The 19143-nt window shown below is 27.0% G+C and overlaps 1 protein-coding gene across 2 annotated transcripts in view; it reads left to right on the top strand.

The window, feature by feature from the left end:
- LOC143195098 (uncharacterized) overlaps positions 1-14214 on the top strand; it is a 37291-nt gene extending 23077 nt beyond the window's left edge. For both annotated transcript variants that reach the window (XM_076401957.1, XM_076401956.1), the window contains exon 5: positions 13646-14214. In XM_076401957.1, the coding sequence (XP_076258072.1) occupies positions 13646-13699 (54 nt within the window). In that variant the 3' untranslated portion in view covers positions 13700-14214. The remainder of the gene's footprint in view (positions 1-13645) is intronic.
- The last annotated feature ends 4929 nt before the right edge of the window (positions 14215-19143 follow it).

Here is a 19143-nt window from a genome sequence, read left to right as displayed (position 1 = left end):
TGAGCGCTCAACTCTCATTGAAGATGTATAAATATTATCGATATCGATTTAATTCGATATATATAATTATCGATATATCATTAATACGTGTATACTTTGCATCCCTGTTCAGACCAAATCCCAAATAATTTAATTATATTTTTTAAAACAGAATCTTCGATCAAACAAATCTCTCACAATGCGTAATTAAACTCGGATTAGAACTCAAGTTCTAGTCAACATACATATTCAGCAAGCGTAAAGTTAATTATATTATCAGCAATATTTTAAATTAAACTTGTTCATATTCATATTTTTATGTGTTTCGATAATTTGTACTATAAATATACATTTTTATATATAAAATAAGTTTATACAAGAGTAAAGCTTTTTGAGACAGTTTATACAAAGAAGAAATAAAATGAATTTATCTATATTTATCTCAATGCTTATAACAAAAATGCCGTTCTGCCCGTTGGCTCTATAAATAATCCAATCTCGTTTATTTTATGACAGTTCGCTAGTTAGATTTTTTATGCAGTCATGTAGTTGTAGAAGTAGTATGTTGAACAAATTTATGTAAGGACTGATAACTGGTTTTTCATTTTAACTTAGTTACTTACTAAGCCAAAAAAAAAGAGAAACGGACATTCAAGATAAAATGTATGTAGATATAGTTAAATAGCTACTTGCGTTAAACATATCAAATTTTTGATAAATAAGTAAATATAATACACATAAAAAAAGATAAAATAAAAATGTATTAAAATTTTTATATTCTGTACTTAATACGATAAAGGATACGTTTTTATTCCATCATCTCTAGTTCTCCGACCGTTTTTTGGCCGTAATAAGTTCCTTAGTTTTTTGAGTGATAATTTCTACTAGTGATAATTTTTTAGAAATGGGCATCGTGATTTCACGCAGTCAGTGGGTTCCGAGCAAGTTTACGCGCATTCACTACCTTTTGGGTACAGTATTGGGGTGTGTACAGATTTGTAACGTTTTGCTCGAATGGACACCAAAAATATAAAATGCGCATGTGTTAACTGAATTAGGCGAACAGTCTGGGCCGAATTTCAAAATTCGTTCAAAGTTGCAGTGCACTTTGTTTAGTTCCGTTGCTCGTCACATTAATTTTAACACTAGCCGGCGAGCCGACTCGTCCGCGGTACCTTGTATAGGCGCAACAAATATGAGCGTATAGGATAAACTAATGGAGTATGAATGCATAGATTTTGGATTCTAGAAAACAAACCTTTTTTATATGTAATTTAATTATTACCACTAATGTTTCTGAATGGTAAATATGTATATAATATAAATACAATATACAAATAAATATATATAGTAAGAGAATATATATATATATATATATATATATATATATATAATCGTTATTATACTTAATAAACATAATTGTCTTAATAAAAAAATACTTTACAAATGGTAATTAGCAACAGAAATAAATGTGTAATGAAAATGTTTTAAGCAAATTATATGTACCATAATTAATAATAAACGGATGATTGGAAAAGTAATATTTCGCTTGTTTCTTTGTTGTTAAATAGAAGAGAGTTACATTTATAAAAATAATAATTTGCTATTCCTCATATATATTGATATCCTTTTTCAATGTATTCTAGCTATCATATGCTGTGAGAAAGATGTATAAAAATAGTGTCTAGCGATTGATAATATTATATTTTAAATACATATCAATTGCAAAATGACAAAATTATATTGGTTGAGTGCAGAAGAAAACTTTTTTATGGTCTCTTATTTGAACTGAGCTATAGATTACACGCACTTCAAATATTTCTTGTGAAATGTGTATTTATATATTAAAAATACTTTGTTACTACTATACTTGGTTAATTATTATTATACTTATTGTACTGGTACACATTCTTATACCCGAAATTAAATAGAACGTCTTCAAGACTTCTTTTTAATATGATTATTTAAAACCATTTAAAGAAGTAATAAATATAATGCATTTTCTCTATTTTCATTTTTAAATATGGTGTCCATAAATATTTGTCTTCTTCTTTTTTTTAATACAGGGGACATATGTATTTCCACCCACGAAAATATGGGATTAATCTAATAAAAATAGTTAATTATAGCATTAACTTGGCGCAAATTTATTTGTCCTTAATTAGAAGTGGATATCTGGAATGAATATTTTTTTCTTATCCGTAAAGAATCTCCATATAAGTAGAAAATAAAAGTATATTAATTGTCTCCTAATATGTTTAAATACTGGGAACATAATTGAATTTTTAACGTCATCTATGTATTACAATGCACAACGAACATAGCTTTAGTTTTAATACAAGATATCTTAAAGTTTGAAAACACTCATTCTCGCGCAGATAACATTCGGTACGCCACTGTTTATTAATATCGGCAAATATTTTTTTATTATAAACGCCTCATTGAATGCCGTTAAACCTTGAAATTGAAAAAATTTGCAAGATAAACATTGCAATTACAACGTCACCGTTAACTCAAGCAGAGATAATGCACTTTCACAAAATCGGAATCCTATCGAGTTTGACGGCCCAACTGAACAAAATCGATAGTTGATTAATTACCGATAGTAAAAAGCTATCTTACTAGAGCTGATAATGCGTGACCACGCCGCTTGAACTTAATACCGCGGAATGGATAAATTATTTTCTAATTGTTACAGCTATTTGGGTTGTCCAATACGGTTAATGTCCCGCAAATCAATTAGTCAACGCGGTGGACATCTTTGTTAGAAAAAGGAGAAATTTAAAAATGGCATTAAGGATTTTGTTTCGATTTATAACCAAGAAAAATTATTAAAAAGTTACTAAGTAGTATACATAGGTCCTGGCCCATACCTTTTTTAAATCAACTATTCACAGTTCAGTCGACAGGTCGTTGTCGAAACCATTTCAACCTGCAACTTTGTCGTATTTGATTGGAGTTGTTTCTCAACTGTGTTAAGCGCATAACTTCATTTCTATATAAGATATCAAAGTTAAATTCAGACTGTGACAGTATCTAACTCCCAAAGCCATACAGTAGCAAAATAAGCTTTCGAAAGGCAGAGAAGACAAAAGATGACTTATTTTTCACACACCATCTCAAAGAATTGAAAACTCATACAACTGGATTGATTCAGATTTTTATTTCATCCTACATGCGATTTTCCTGTACAAGTACTTGAACTCCTGCACTTGCACTAACTGGATGCCCGATCTGATTTAAAATACAACAAACATTATTCTGAGTTTCTACTATTATGGTTCTACTTGAAGTCTTAACGTCAGGAAATATCAGATCGATCAAAAAATGTGTAGCGTTAAATGAAACGAAAATCAATTAAAACGATCGCACCTTTCTACATTTATTACGTTTCTTCATGAAGTGATGAATTGCGACAATTTTATCTGCACGACCGCGCCTCGGTATAAATTTTGCAGGTTCTCTGTTTTTTCTGAAGTTTTTTCAAGTCTTATTCTTATATTTAAAGGTTAGAACATGAACTATTTCTTTTTTTCCTGTCAAAAAACTACAACCACTAACTCTAAATCTAATTTCCAAATTCAGTTATAACCGATACGGAATCATTATACCAGTTTTGGTTATCGTTTACGGAGCTCTTCCACTCATATTAATGCAGCGAGTTAGTAACTGGGTAATGCGCTGTTAAACGATGATGACCAGTGATTTTCTACTAAATTGGTAAATGTTTTGTTAAATAATGGGCCACCAGCATCAAAATATCGATCATCTCTAATATTTTATTTTAATTTCTATGATATTTTTGATAAGATTTAAAATTGCTTCAAATTTCAAATAGTCCATTACAATTAAATTTATAAAGGAATTGCATAAAATGTTGAAATACGGAAAAACAGCGGGTTCTTTAAAGTTAATTTTACTGTCCGCCAACTGGAATTTTCATGTTTAACCAACCGAAAATTATTGCGACCATCTCCGGATTTTCATTAAGAGATTCGTAGAAAATCCGAGAAAATATCCTATAAAAGTAACAACTTAAGGTTCCCTTTATGAGATTTATCGGGCTCTTATTAAATAATAATTCTTTATAGATATAGGTAATAAAGTTCACGGGGATATAAATAAGCCGACAATAGCGTAAAAATTAATGATTTTCATGGTATTAAAAGGAACTTAGATTTAATGCTTTTGATATATTATACGAGTATTAATGACTGTGTTCGGATTACATATGATTTACGCAATTCAGTCCTAAGAGCTTCGTGACTTATATGGCCCCAATCATCATATGAAAAATATAGTTTCTATTATTTAATTAATTTTTTTTTAAACAAGGATTGTTCAATAAATCTTTTGAACGATTTCGAAGGGTGATTATTTTCCTCTACTCTTATTTTTTATCTTTTACTCTACTTTATCTTTACTACACACTTTTATAAGTGTTTCTCCACAACAAAAGAATCACTAAAAACCAAATGCTACGAATATTACAATAACTCCAAATTATATTAAGTTTAATTACTAAATTTAATCAAGTTTATATTCTTATATAAATGAAATTGAGTGTTAAAGACATAAAATGACATAAAAAGTCATAAAATGTGCTAGAATATTGAAAAATATCACTTGTCAAGAAACTTAATATTAACAAGAGCAGCTAATAACTTTAAAGTTCTCAATAATAGCGAATGCACTAGTTGGGAGCCGTGATAATAGTACTATGGAAATCAAGTGTTAAATCCATATTTCCTAAGACATATTAAAATTGTATCGATAACAAACCTACTGAAACATTTTAAAACAAACTTATAAAAGCACATGAAACTACAATATTTTAACAAGTATTTTACAAAATATAATATAATCATGATGGTATTTGACTGACACTTTTTGAAGGCTTGTATTTGATTAATATTTTTCTTTGTATTTTCAGAACATATGATCGTTTGGGAGTGTTAGAAAACAATCTGTTTCTATCTGGTTGGCATTCGAATCTTGGAAGAATACATGCACATCTGATTATTTCGTAACTGATACAAGAAAAAGACAAAAATATAGGGACTCGATTACACACTAAGAACAAGAAAGGAGGCCTAACCTTCAATTTTATACTTGATGTTACGTTTATGAGAAACGGTAAACGTTATAACGAGTAACGATTCTTTCAAGTACATTTTCTTTGCAAAAATAACTTTACTTCAGGATAAAGTAATTACGTAGAATTCATTGTCAACATTAGTCATGATGCCTATTATTTATATTAAATAAAAATTATTTAAATTTGAGAATGCGTTTCCGGAATCAGCAGTTTATATAGTACGAAAATTATGCAAAACATACAAACAATCTGACTGAATTCGGTACAATAAAAATGTTAATGGTTGAAAAAGAAGCCGTTAAGGATTAAGGAGAATGCCGGGCTAATTAACAAAAACACTGCTGCGAATGCTTGATAAGCGGTTGCGGACAAGTTGGCAGAAATTTTGTTCCCTAGCTGTGTTGTTGGCTAACTGTTTTTGATAAATAACACAGATAAACACGAAAATATTTGATTTATTTATGCAAATTTTCAAAAGTATTCTAAATATTATGTAAATGTTGTTCAGTTTCATGATCAAAAATGAACATTGGAACGAATCTTATTTAAAACCAATATTATATGTTTTATATCACGTCTTAAATTGTTTATAATAAAAACATTGTTTTATGTTTTCATCAGCATGGGTATAATGTGGTGATTCATAGACAGCAGTAATGAAGATTAATCGAGATTCTTAGTTTGAAAATTGTTTGATTATCGGCAATATTATTATATTAATTAATGACATTTCTCAACCTATATAAATAAAAATAAAAAGTTCATTTCTCCACTTCATGAAATCCTTCGACTAATTCTATGAGGTTTTGATTAAGAATAAATATTGTGGATATACAAAACTGCATATCATCCTGAAAATGAGGAAGATAAACAGCAAATCAATTTTAAATATTAATAATTGATCTAAATCAGATCATGGACGAAACATAAAAGGGAAATAGGGAAACTAGAATATCATTACAAAATATTTTAAAAGTTCTTCAAAAGTTATATTTACCTATATATTAACGCTAAACTTTTATCCATATTTTTACACAATTTATCTACCACAAAAAATGGTTTTAAGTCTAGTGCTAGACTCTCACTGCCGAATTTCACAGTCATAGAAAGTGCTACCTACCTTAGTATTTTCTTTATTAAAATTATCTTGCTTCAACGAACCATTTAATGGCGATGGTCATTTTTCTCTACCGCTAAAAAAGTCCAAGTCAATCATGCTCACCAACGCTTAGTTGGCGGTTTAGTTGTTCAATTGAATCAATTGTTTTACGATGATTGAATCAGATAAAAATTGTTTGACGACCTTATAACCTGAAATTTTGATGACAACAGAGAACTTTCTATTTGGTTTTGTAAAATTAGGACGGGATCGTAACTTTAATGTTATACAATTGACCTATGACAATTGTACAATGTACAAAATAAGTTATATAGCTAATATTTGCATCTAAACATGTTTATTAACTTATAAATGATAACACTAAAAAGAAAGTATATTTGTTCTTACCGCAAAGAAAAGATACAATACATTTTATTGTTAAATTGTTTACAATTTGCAAGCAAAAAATATATTTAGCCATTATAATAATGAATGATTATGAATAATGAATATAATAATATAATATGTTATGTATATATATATATATATATATATATATATATATATATATATATATATATATATATATATATATACTTAACTAAAATATATACTTAATATAATATAACAACTAATTATTTAATTAGAACAATTCTGGTTCACTTTTCATTCATAACCATAATAAACCTCGGTTGTGGTTTATTGAGCGGCATATCAGATAGAAGGATCTATCGCTTGTGAGATATGCAATTTTTACCACTGTCGCTATATCTATAATATGGAAATACAGGAGCAGATGTATTCCTCAAGGAACTACAAATTTCGCCTATTTTCTGCCTAAAGTTGTGTCCTTAATTTTCACTACAAAAGGTCAATTCCAGATGGCTCTTGATAAAGGATTCTAGTTCCTTTTAAACATCTATATTTTATATAGTATAAATTAGATAATACATTCTCTTCAGGGTGATGTATCAGTTATGCACTGTATCATTTTGTTAGACACAGCATAGATTTGTATTATTTTCTAAGTTTTTTCAAACTTCTATTGCTTTTAAATGTTATCTAAAGTCAGCACCGTTCTCCTAATTGGCTTAACACACATCCTTTATCTTTAGACTTTAATATTTATTAGTCAAAGTAAAACATTTAAAAATTATTTCAATATCTGATAGATGATGATGCAATTGATTAACATATCCTTCGACATCAATTTGCTTTTCATCAATCTTGATGATTTCAAATAATCAATTTTAAATAATACATGCTATTAATGAGTTAATGTAATTAGAATCAAACGAAAACAATACTGGAACTGTAATGAAAGCGATGCTATATAAAACACTTTCTTAAAAGCGGAAAAATCTTAACAGTTAAAATTGACAACTTTTATAGTATCATATGCTGAAACAAAAACGTGAAAATTTTACTTTCGTGTGCTTAAAGAGTGAAAGTCCTCGTATGGATCATGGTGGCGCTGAAAACGACAAAGAGAAACAAAAAACGAAGAAGAGCGTTGAGCCAACCGTGTACCGAAGACTTTCTAATGGCCGCTTTTGAATGTCGTTACGTTATTAAATCGACAATTTATTTAATTCTTTTTTCGGTTGACAGGTTTATTGATCTGCGTCCTTGGTGTGCTTTCGACTACAAGTAGTATCAAATTTTGTTGTTCTATTAGAATTGTGTGGACGTTTGTCCAGTAGGCGAGATGTGGTTTTAATGACATGAAGGTTTATCGAGTAGTACTTAATTCAGAGTTTTTTTTCCATTAACTTTCAAATACAGTTTCACTTGTTTCGAACGATACAATATTATTTGTAAAAAATATTGTATTTTATAGTCAGTGGAACTATGTATGTATTAGGCCTAATTGCACTTATTGTGTAATATGTTATAACCTAAAATTGTTAAGAATATCCTTAAATACATCATTTAACAATTAATTTTTAATGATTTATTTAGTCTCTACAATTTGATATGATATCTTGTGAAATAAGTTAATATTTAACACAGCAATAATAATCAACGATTAGCCGTGCAGGCTAAGACTCTAGGATGCCGGAATTAACGTTACAGGAATCGGACAATTCTATTCTATTCTACTCTATTCTATTCTATATTCTATTCTATCGAAATTCTACTAAACTAAAGGAACGCGCTCGTTGAAAAAAAGTGATGTTTGACCTCGCTAAATAACAATACAGCTGTAATGGGGGGGGGGACTATTAATATTTAATAAAAATTGTATAATTGTTTTTTTATGAAAATTCTTTATCCGGTTATTTTGTTGTCGGGCTGTACTCGCTGGAAATAATTCTATAAAATATTTCTGATCAAATCAGTGAGTATATTGAAGGTAAATCGTACCGCCAGATGCAGTTCTAATAGGATTTCGCTCTCAACCGCATAAATTAATTCAAATAGCGAGAGAGATTTAATTGGGGGATATTTCAATAATTTTACATTTTATTTTGTTTGCTGGTGAGAATCTGTGCGAAACTCTCAGTAAACTTGTTTCGTTTTAATTTTAATTGGACTACAATGGTAGATAAATGGTTATCAATAGAGTTAGCTTTGTTGAAAACAATTAAGGCCAATGAAATTTACACATTCTGACCTACTATTAGTGCCCATGAAAAAAATGAAAGAAACGCTTGAAATTAAATTATTTTATTATTATATGATTATATGTATAGTTCCAATATTAAAAAGGGGGGATAAGCAAGATTATAAAATCTACTGGTGATGATCTCCTATGATTTATCGTAAAATGTATCTGAACTGGAATAAATACACCATTGAAATCAACCTGGTTCAGCCACATTATAGAGTTCTTATGGTAAATCTTTGTATTTTTTAGTCAAATATCAATAGCTCATCATTTTTAGAGAGAATAACATATTAATGATTTATATAAAAGAGTATAATTTTATATTATAACAAAAGAAGGTCTTTAGTCGCAATATAATAATCAATATTAACTTCGACTTTTATTAAACTACATATCTGTTTAAAAAGGTAAGGCAAAAATATATTACATTGTCCTTTAGAGAACTGTCTAAACTATGCAGCGCTTTCAATTAATTTACTCGAAAATCAATTTACAAGCGTTATTATGGACTAAAAAACGGTCCTTTGATTTACTAGTATTTCTGAAAAACTCGCTTTCAAAGTTAATAAAATTTCAAAGTAAGAGTAATGATTTAGACATTGTTTAATCAATTATTAAATCAAAAGAATTAAGTTAGGTTTTCAGACTTTTTTTAGAGATCTTTTTCATTCTTTTTCACAAATATTAAACACGTTACCTAACTAAAGATTTTTTAAAAAACAGTTAACGACTTTATTATAGTAGGTGCAGTATAATTAATGCAAAGTGAACATCTGCAGATATTGAATCAAAATTATTAAATTATTTTTGGTCATCAGAATATGATATGACAATATCTATGTCAAATAATATTCTAATTAAATTCTAATTTCAGTTATTATTCAGTTTAAATAGTACGACATATAAACAGTAGATTTATATGTCTAATAATTCTGTAAGTCTGTAATATTAAATTATTATTTCTGTAATAAAATTTGCATGCTTATGGTTAAATTATCTTAAATTATACTTTCCCGTAATTCCAATTTACTAAAAATTATGAATTCCTGAGTCATTGCGAGCCATTTTTAAAAACTAAATTATTTCGAGAAAGTAGTAAAGTATATTTGCAAATTATAGAAGGTAAAAATGTAATTCATTTCATATTTGCAGTTATTTAACTTTCTCTCTATACCACTTTAGAGAATACTTCCGACAACAATTAACAAAAATGGATGTATATTTATAGCTAAAGAGAATATGGTAAAATATTATAATTTCATATCATCTTCATCATTGCCAATGACAGCGAGAGTCATTGTTCGCCATGAATGTTAACGACAGCATTACCTATGATATCATTAATCATTCTTAAATTATAATCATTAATGTTTCTTAAAGGAAATTTCATTAAAATAGTTTCCGTAATATAGCAACAGTGCTATAGAAGCAGATGAAGTAATTAACTTTTGAACATAATTCTTAATTCATTTGATCTCAATTGCAACCAAAGTTTTACATGTCAGTTTATGTACAGACAGTAGAATAAAAAAATGTTATATACCTACAAACTGTAAAATATTTTAAAACAAGCTGACGAAATTCTTATAAAATTCTTGAAAAGTTGATACTATTAATTCTTGGTAAAATATTTTATGTAAATTACTTTAGAGAGAAAAAATTATGGGCTAAATAAACTTCTGCGAAGCTAAAATGCAATAAAATCGAGCCATTTTTACAATTTGCCATAAATAGAACTGAGAACTTGATACGATCATTCAAGATCGTAGACAATGTGCGATGAGGTGCCACAAACTTTTGCGATTAATGTTGAAAAAAGCGATGTCCTTTGCTTAATATGACTGGAAGAAAATTGTCCACCTCTAAGCACCATCATCAGTTCTTCAAAGGATAGATTTTATTCAATTGATTCAAATTTATTTTGATTAACTAAGAATTTTATTAAGAATAAGACAAGATTAACTAATTAAAAGATTATGTCAAGCAAATGAACAAATCTTCTTTTCTTCGAAAAAAAAAATATATATATATAATTTAAAATTTCCAAATATAATAAGCTATATACTATATGCACTATATGCTATAAGTTATATAATATAACAATAAAATATAATAAGCTATATACTATATGTTATATACAACACACAAACACAAAAAAGTTATCAAATTATTATTAAACGACTTTCTCTGTCTTTTGTTAGACTTACAGTTACATCCGCAATTCTCGAAGTATTTCAAATTCGTAGACGCGTCCTAAAGTCTGATTTATAACGAAGAAAAGTTCAGAACAATTTGCAGCGGTATTAATACAGTCCCAAAAGTTATTCGGACGCGTTATAAGAAACAATAGCAGGTTAAAATTCGTAAAGCGTATGTTCAGTCATGAAAACGAGACAAAGGATACTTCTAATGGGCTTTAATGGGTCCACGTCCACAGCCAAAGGGTTTGAAACCGTTTTGAAAATGTCACGCTTTTTACGGATTCGTTATTGTCAGACAGCGAGTCATTTGAAATACAATTAGGGCTTTCACTTTCGTTTTGCCACACAAATTAAAAATGTTGAAAAAACATTGGTTTGGTGTCAAGTGATCTCACGTAAATACAAAAAAATACTATAATAGCTTTATGTGTTTTTCTTTTCCTTCTTTTTTTACATTTACCCCAAACATTTTAATTAACATTACAATTTGAGTATCACTCAATTAATTTTATTTAATTATTGGATTGTTTAAACAAATTTAGCTTAATTTATCTTCGATATATATTCAATTGCTGCAGATCTAGGCTTTCTTGAACTCATATGAAGCTATAATTTATATAAACGTATATACATCCATCGACCTGATCATAGTCGTGTGTCATTATTAAAGAAAATAATTTTCCTTTATTCAGCTTTGTTCCAGTTTCATTTGGTGTTTTTATTTTAATATTGACATGTGTTACATCAGTTAAGCTTTATAGGTGCTAAGAACTTGAAATGATAAAATGATTGCTATAACAACACAACACATGATTGCTGTAACAATGTTAACCCAATGAAATTAAAAGGATCATGATATAGCTTAACTATAAGAATTTGAATATAAGAAACATTTCAAATTAATATTTAAAATTGAAAAAAAAATCATTATAATAAAAAAAGTGTATACAACTTGAGATTTAAGATTTTGTTAATGAATATTATTCTAAGAACTAATTTCTTTTTTTGGGTATACGTTTTTAGAAATATCTGCTTTACATAAAAAAGCAATTATACTTATCAGGATTATTTACTATCGTGAATTTGCATACTTCTTAAATTTAAATATTTCTTCGATTTTTCACAATCAATACTGAGAAGAAAACACATGAAATTAATTTTAAACAATTACAGAAACAAAAAAAAGTGTGTAAGTAAGACTCTTGCTGCGACCAAAATTAATTTTATTTAAAAGGCTAAACATGTATATAAGCAGCATTTGTTATGGGACAATCTTAAACTAAAGGAAATCTTAAAAATAATACATAGAAATGTTTTGTATATTATTTATTGTATATAACCCTAAAAATATTAAGTTTACAATTATGCAGTAAAGTAAATTTTCAAAAAACTTCTATTCCTTATATTACATAGATTAGCTACGGATATAATTAATATATTATACAGGATTAGGGAAAGAGTAGTTTCTATTTTCCTTAATAGATTATTTTAAAAGCGCATATCTCTAGTAATTTGAATTCAACGAAGCCATAATATAGAGCTCTAAATATAAAGCTAGCTTCTAAAAGGTGTTAAGAAAATCGCTTGGTTCAGTTGTATGCCCAGATACTTTAGAACTTTTACAGTAACGTAAAAATGGTATATAAATTATTGATAAGGGATTAAAGATAAGTTAAATTACTTTTATTTTTTAATTTCTAAATAATCTTGAATGATAATTGTAAACAGTGCGTGTCAAAATACTCTTGTCATTGCAACTATTGATTTACAAATTAGAGGAGATTTATCAAAAAGTGCTCGGTAAAAGCGACTGTTTTCTAATCTCTAAGTTAGCAACTAATAACTCGGTAGGCCACGCATTAAGCATTGAGTAATTTAAAATTAGAGAGAAAATTGATAGTAATCTACAGCAATAAATAAAATAAAATAAAATTAATTTGGTTGACATTATATATTGTTCCTTTTTAATAAACAAAATTATTTAGTAGAATAATCACACAAAATAACCACTACTAGAATTTCAATTATACCTCGCATGGCCTGTGCTTGTTGAAATTCTTCTCATTTGTTCTTATTGCCGAATCATATCATCAAGTAAAATGTTTTTATTGCCGTAAAATAATTTCAACGAGGGAAATTAAATTTTATACGTTTGTTTCGCTGGTGCAAGAAACTCTAAGTGGCCATTAAAATGGCCGCTTTCAATTTTACTGTGTAAATTAGTTAAAGTGATTTAAATGGCGTGCAGATTTAATTAAACCAGATTGCAATAAATATAGGTTTCTTTCAATAATGGTATTATTTACCACTGCATTTACTATTAATATCTACAAAATAGACTTATACCAGGTTTTATTAAACTCAATTAATATTCGCTTACATCCACTCAAACAATCAAATGCTTTATATTAGTCGATAAGAAATGTAAGGTAATTGATTTTTTGAAAGAGAACTTTGTGTACTTAAAACAAACTGATAAATGAAAAGTGGGCGAATGAAGTTGTTAAATTTGAAATCGACGAAAGTGAAATCAAATTCAGTTTACGGTGAAAAGAAATATTTTTAAATTAAAAATAGCCAATAAATGTATTACAGAAAAAATATTTTATAAGTACGAATATTTAACAAATATCAGATACAATATTTTTATGTTTCAGTATCGAGGAGAAGCAGATGGATCTTTGCCAGAATGGTTGCCGCTAAGAAGATGAGAAACTTAACCTAACTGATAATCTACCATTTGTCCCTGTTTATTGATTTATTATTAATTTCTGTCTGCATTAATGTAAAAAACTATATTTGTTTCATTATAATCATAATATATAGCTTAATTTAATAATTGTTTTACTTTTGCAATAGAAAGTTCAGTGGTCTGGGAAGCAACACAATACGTAGTTTAAAAGTTGTAATAACTTTATACTATCACGCAAGTATATCATTTAACGTAATGTGGTACTTCCCGTTTGGTAGTGGTTCGCAATTACCTGAAACTACCTTCATATTTATTTGTAATGTTCTAATCGGAATAAATATATCTAAACAAAAAACTGAACTTCAACTTTCTACATTATTCTCGCTACTCTCTATGTAACTGTAACTAAAAAAATTACAAAAAAAATATTACAATTCAGAAAAATTAACCAAATATCGCATCTTTGCTCTTTTGACTAAATATATTATATTGTATAGCTATAAAAGTATACTATTAAATGCATGTTTATCGCTACATTGTTTTATTAATTTCCCGCTGTATTTATATCTTTTAAATAACTATAAAATTGTGGAATTAATATAATTGAGTAGTAGGTCCCAATAAATCACAAAGGACAAAATTGTGAAAAACCAAACATGTAGGGATGAATACTACCAATCCTGGCATTTTTAAAAAAGATAAGCTGAGTATGTGGAAATAAAATCAAAGTCCATTACATTTTATTAAAAAAAATTTTTAAATTAATTATATATTCCTCTATGTTCATTTCAACTCAAACAACTACTTTATAACTATTATATATTATATAGTGTTCAGTTTAACATTTTATTGGTGTGTAATTTTATAAGATAATTTATTTATGTTAATTTTATATGATATTAGTTTATTACTGATTTTATAAATATAGAAACAGATATAGCCTATTTTTAATTAGAATCTATTTAATAGGAATATTAAAAGAAAGAAAAATAGAGGGAAATATTTTAAATTATTAATATTTTTTCGAACAAAAAGACATTTTTTTAATTAGCTATTATTTGAATATTAAATATCCACTGCTAATTAAATTATACGTGAATTAAAAGTTAAGAAGGCTCTAAAAAGTAAATACAAGAAATAAATTTTTTATATTTAACCAATAAATATATATTCTAAGGTTTTTTTTATCAATTAAGATTCTTACTACAATAATGAAAGCAGTAACAAAGTTTTAAAGAATTTCGATACATAAAAACAACAATAAGCAAGATGTTATTTTCTTTAGAATACTTGAAGATTCTTTCAACTTAAAGATGTAAAATTAAGGGCCCATGCACAACTTAGAGCTCGAATAGAAGCAAAAGTATATACCATGCTGAAACAAAAACACTAATACTGGAAGATTATTCTGTTGCCTTGTAAATCACATAATTTGAGTTAATTTAGTAAATCCAACCCAACTCTGAGTATTAAAAAATATATAAGCTGATAATGTTACAACCAACAAGCAGAATTAAAGAAGGTTTCACAATATCTAAGATTTACTTGACAAAAAGAAACATGTCCATATAGGAAAAAAAAATTAATAATGTTACTACAATGCATGTAAAAAGGCTTGAGTAATTACTATCATATTTTTTTGGAATTTATTATATAAGACAATTTACAAAGACCTAAAGGTAAGTAAACAAACCCCAGTAATAGCCCCAAGTAACACAGAGTTTAAAAAATAATACATAATAATCCATATACGGAGATAATTTATCTTAGATCTTATTTAATAACTATAAGTAATTAAAACAATAAAAAAATTCAAAAAACTGTTAAACTGTATTTAATAGGGAGAAAATAATGAAAAAATAATAAATGTAATTAAAAAATCAATTTTGATTGGTTATCACAATTTTTACTTACAGTAATATTAAATTACTGTAATGCGGATATTATGTGCTTATTTTTTTTGTATTTCCTTTTTCTTAACTCAGTATTTTTTTTTCTTCTCATTTTATTGCTCTTTCTCTGAATGTACTTTGTTCCTCCAACTGAAATAACCAGCAGATAACGTCTTAATGTCCATTTCTATTATGTGTTGACGAAACATTTCCCCTTACAGCGTTTCACACACACCATTAAGTTTTCAGCAAAAAATCAAAATGTTTCTGCAATGTTGTGCAAGTACAAGGTTGTGTGTTTGTTTTGTCTAAAATATCTCTGTCGGATATCAATATTTTTGTTATAGTATGTTATTTTTTTGGATTGATTTATCATAAGATACATAAGAACTTTGTAACTTCCTTTTAATTAAACGACATTGAGACAACTTTTAAATTTCCGCACACTACCTAATTAGCAGCAGCTGTTCGTAAGTTATGTTAAAATTTTCATAAGTAAGAATGAGCGAGAAAAAAATATAAGACTCGATATTCGTAATCTCAAAACTTAACATTACTAAATTATTACATTATATATATAGCTTAAATCATTTTATTACAAATTTCATAATAATGTTACGTACCTAACATTTAAATCTCTTATATAAAGGTTAAAAACTTTTAATTTTTTTACAATTAAACTTTGATTCAAAAATGAACATTAGGATGCCTATTTAATACAAAAAGCCTGTGCGCCTAATTCATACGTTCGGAAATTAGGTAATTTTCAAGAGAAATTGAAAAAGTTCAGAATTTTCAGGTGTGCAGAATATAATTTTTGTCTTGAACTTTGTCCAAACATTTTTCATCTTTCTTTACATTTTTCAGTTACCAGTTAGATATATACATAGATGGAAATAAATAAAGGAGATTTGGCATATTAAAAAAGAAAAATAAAATGAGCTATATACATAAAACTAAACAAAATGAATGACAAATTGCGACAATGAACATACATGTGAAGCATAATCCAGAATATATAAAATAGTAATATCGATTTTGATTATATATAGAGTTATCTAATAAGGGTGGCTCCTTGGATGATTTATTAATGAAGTCTCTGTGAAGTTTATATACAAGATTTTTTTAGATTATTTTTATATAAGACACCAAACCAAATTGTTTAGTTTTGAATGAGTGTCGCATATATCCAACTTAATTTAGAGAGATCTAGCACATCTTATATTATTTATTTCATTATTTCATACAAGTTTCTATTTATCAGTTTGTTTCGTTTACAATTTTTATCATTCTTTTATTTGAAGCTTTATATAATATCCCTTGTTTATTTTTGAAAACGAAAGAAAGCCGATTTCATTCGAGATACTTTGCTGTTTTAATTTTGAATTTTTATCTGATGAATATATAATTCGCAAAATGTAATGTAAGTCCGTATAATTCAAATTGTTTCCGAAACTTTTTCGTTTAAATCGGATTTTTCAAATTTAATTAATGTGGAAATGTATAGAAGACAAGGCAAATATTTTGCATATCTGGCCAAATAATTTGGGCCATTCGATAGATGGAATTAGTTAAGATATCTTCTCCGGTCGTTATCGAGGATTGATTAAAATTTAAATTACTAGTGACTAATTAAAAATTTGTTTGATTTGTTAAGGTACATATTTTTAACATTTCACGGTGTCTTGCGAAATATGCACTATTTCTCACCATAGACTTTTAAATCATTTTTCTATACAAAACTAATAGTATTGTAATTAAATCGCAGTTTTTTTTATTAAAAGTACTTTATATAATATCTGTAATTAATTATTAATTTCACTAATCTAATTTTACTGAATTTACTGCTTTTTTTCTAAACTGTGTATTTTCTGGATAATATTTACAAACCGTCTGAAAGATGGCTAAACCTTACGACAGACAATAAATTTCAAAATAGTTATTGAGATTAAGCCAGACTTTCAATAACTTAGATGTACTCATTCAACAAAATTTATTTATATTTTAATTTCAAAATTGTTTTAAAAAAATTGAATGGAAAATTAAATGCTATAACATACATATGGAATATTATTTATTAAATTTACAATTTCAATAATTCTCGATATATTCATTTGCATATAACATTTTTAGAATTGGATAGTTATATGTAAGTATTTAATATTTCTGCTAGGGTATAACAGAAAATTTTGTCATAATTAGAAGGAACAATAACAAAATATATGGGTTATATCGAAAGCTCATAAATTATAAAAAATTACAATAATTTATATTGTTACTATATTCGTAGATATGTGTTATACGATTTGGCAATAACATTTCATTAAACAGTTACGGAACATCTTATAGTTAAAATATTAGAACAGATTTGAATTATGTTTATAAAATCTGGTATAATACAATAATTTTATTATATTAATAGGACATCCAATAATATCCTCCAAATAAAAACAGCAAATTACAGCATCAATGCTTCGTTTCAATGTAGATGTTGTTATTACTTTTAGAACATTTCATTTTCTCTATAAACATACTAAATTAGATTAATAATTGATTTTAATTATATAAAGATTTGGGTTGTTAAATGAATTTTCATTTCTTTTATATTTTTCATAGCGAATTTACTCATGTAGATTTAGTTTTTGAACAGTAAATGATGTATGCCGTTTTGATCAATACATTTTATGATAAAAATAACATTCGATAAGAAAACAGAAATTACTTCCTATAAGTAAATTCCGAAATAATATTTTAAATATAATTTTAAACTCTAACTTAAAATGACATATATCATGATTAGATTTGGAATACATAGTTTTACTTGAAATATAAAAGGGGGGTTGTTACGTTTTGAAAATTATTCGTCGTGGAGGATAAATGTAAATTCAATTAAGAATTGTTGAACAAAAATATAACATTCATTAAACAAAAAATATAATAGATCAATAAAACCTGTTAATTTTCCATTATCTGTTAAATGGAAACAAGATTGGAAACTCTATCACTTATAAAATCCTCTACATGAGAACCGATACTACTATTTTTATGTCGATTTTCTCTGATATTTCAATAACTAAAGAGTTCTATCAAATGTTGGTCGTTTTGTCCATGAAACAAATGGAAACTAAGGGTGAAGCATGACGGGATTTTAGCCACAATAAGGTTAAACAGACAGAATAGGGAAGATAATTAAATTTTATTATACGTATAATTGGGGAAACAATTACAGGTTGCTTTGAAGGGTTTCTACTGACGCTCTCCGTAGTATAGTTAATTAGAATCAGGAAGACTATAGGAATGGTAATTAAATATATTTTATATATATTAGAATCAGGAACTTAAATAAATATTGTAATTATTTATTCTAAATCTTCAATCTTGTTAATTACAATTTATTTAGTTATCTATCGGTAGATATTATTTTATATTGTATTTGGAGAATATTTTACTATACTGGGATTTATTTGAGTCTATTATATAATTTTCACATTTAATTTAACCATTTCTAGTATTAAGTTTGAGATTAATATTGGAAAATTAAATGTAAGAAGAATTAAAATTATAAAGAAAA

The sequence above is a fragment of the Rhynchophorus ferrugineus genome, unplaced genomic scaffold (genome assembly GCF_030347505.1).
Source record: "Rhynchophorus ferrugineus isolate W39M unplaced genomic scaffold, kcgeb_rfMv2 rfM4, whole genome shotgun sequence".
In the NCBI taxonomy this organism is placed as follows: domain Eukaryota; kingdom Metazoa; phylum Arthropoda; class Insecta; order Coleoptera; family Curculionidae; genus Rhynchophorus; species Rhynchophorus ferrugineus.
Note: the sequence above shows the minus strand (reverse complement) of the source record. Positions and strands in the feature narration are given on the sequence as shown.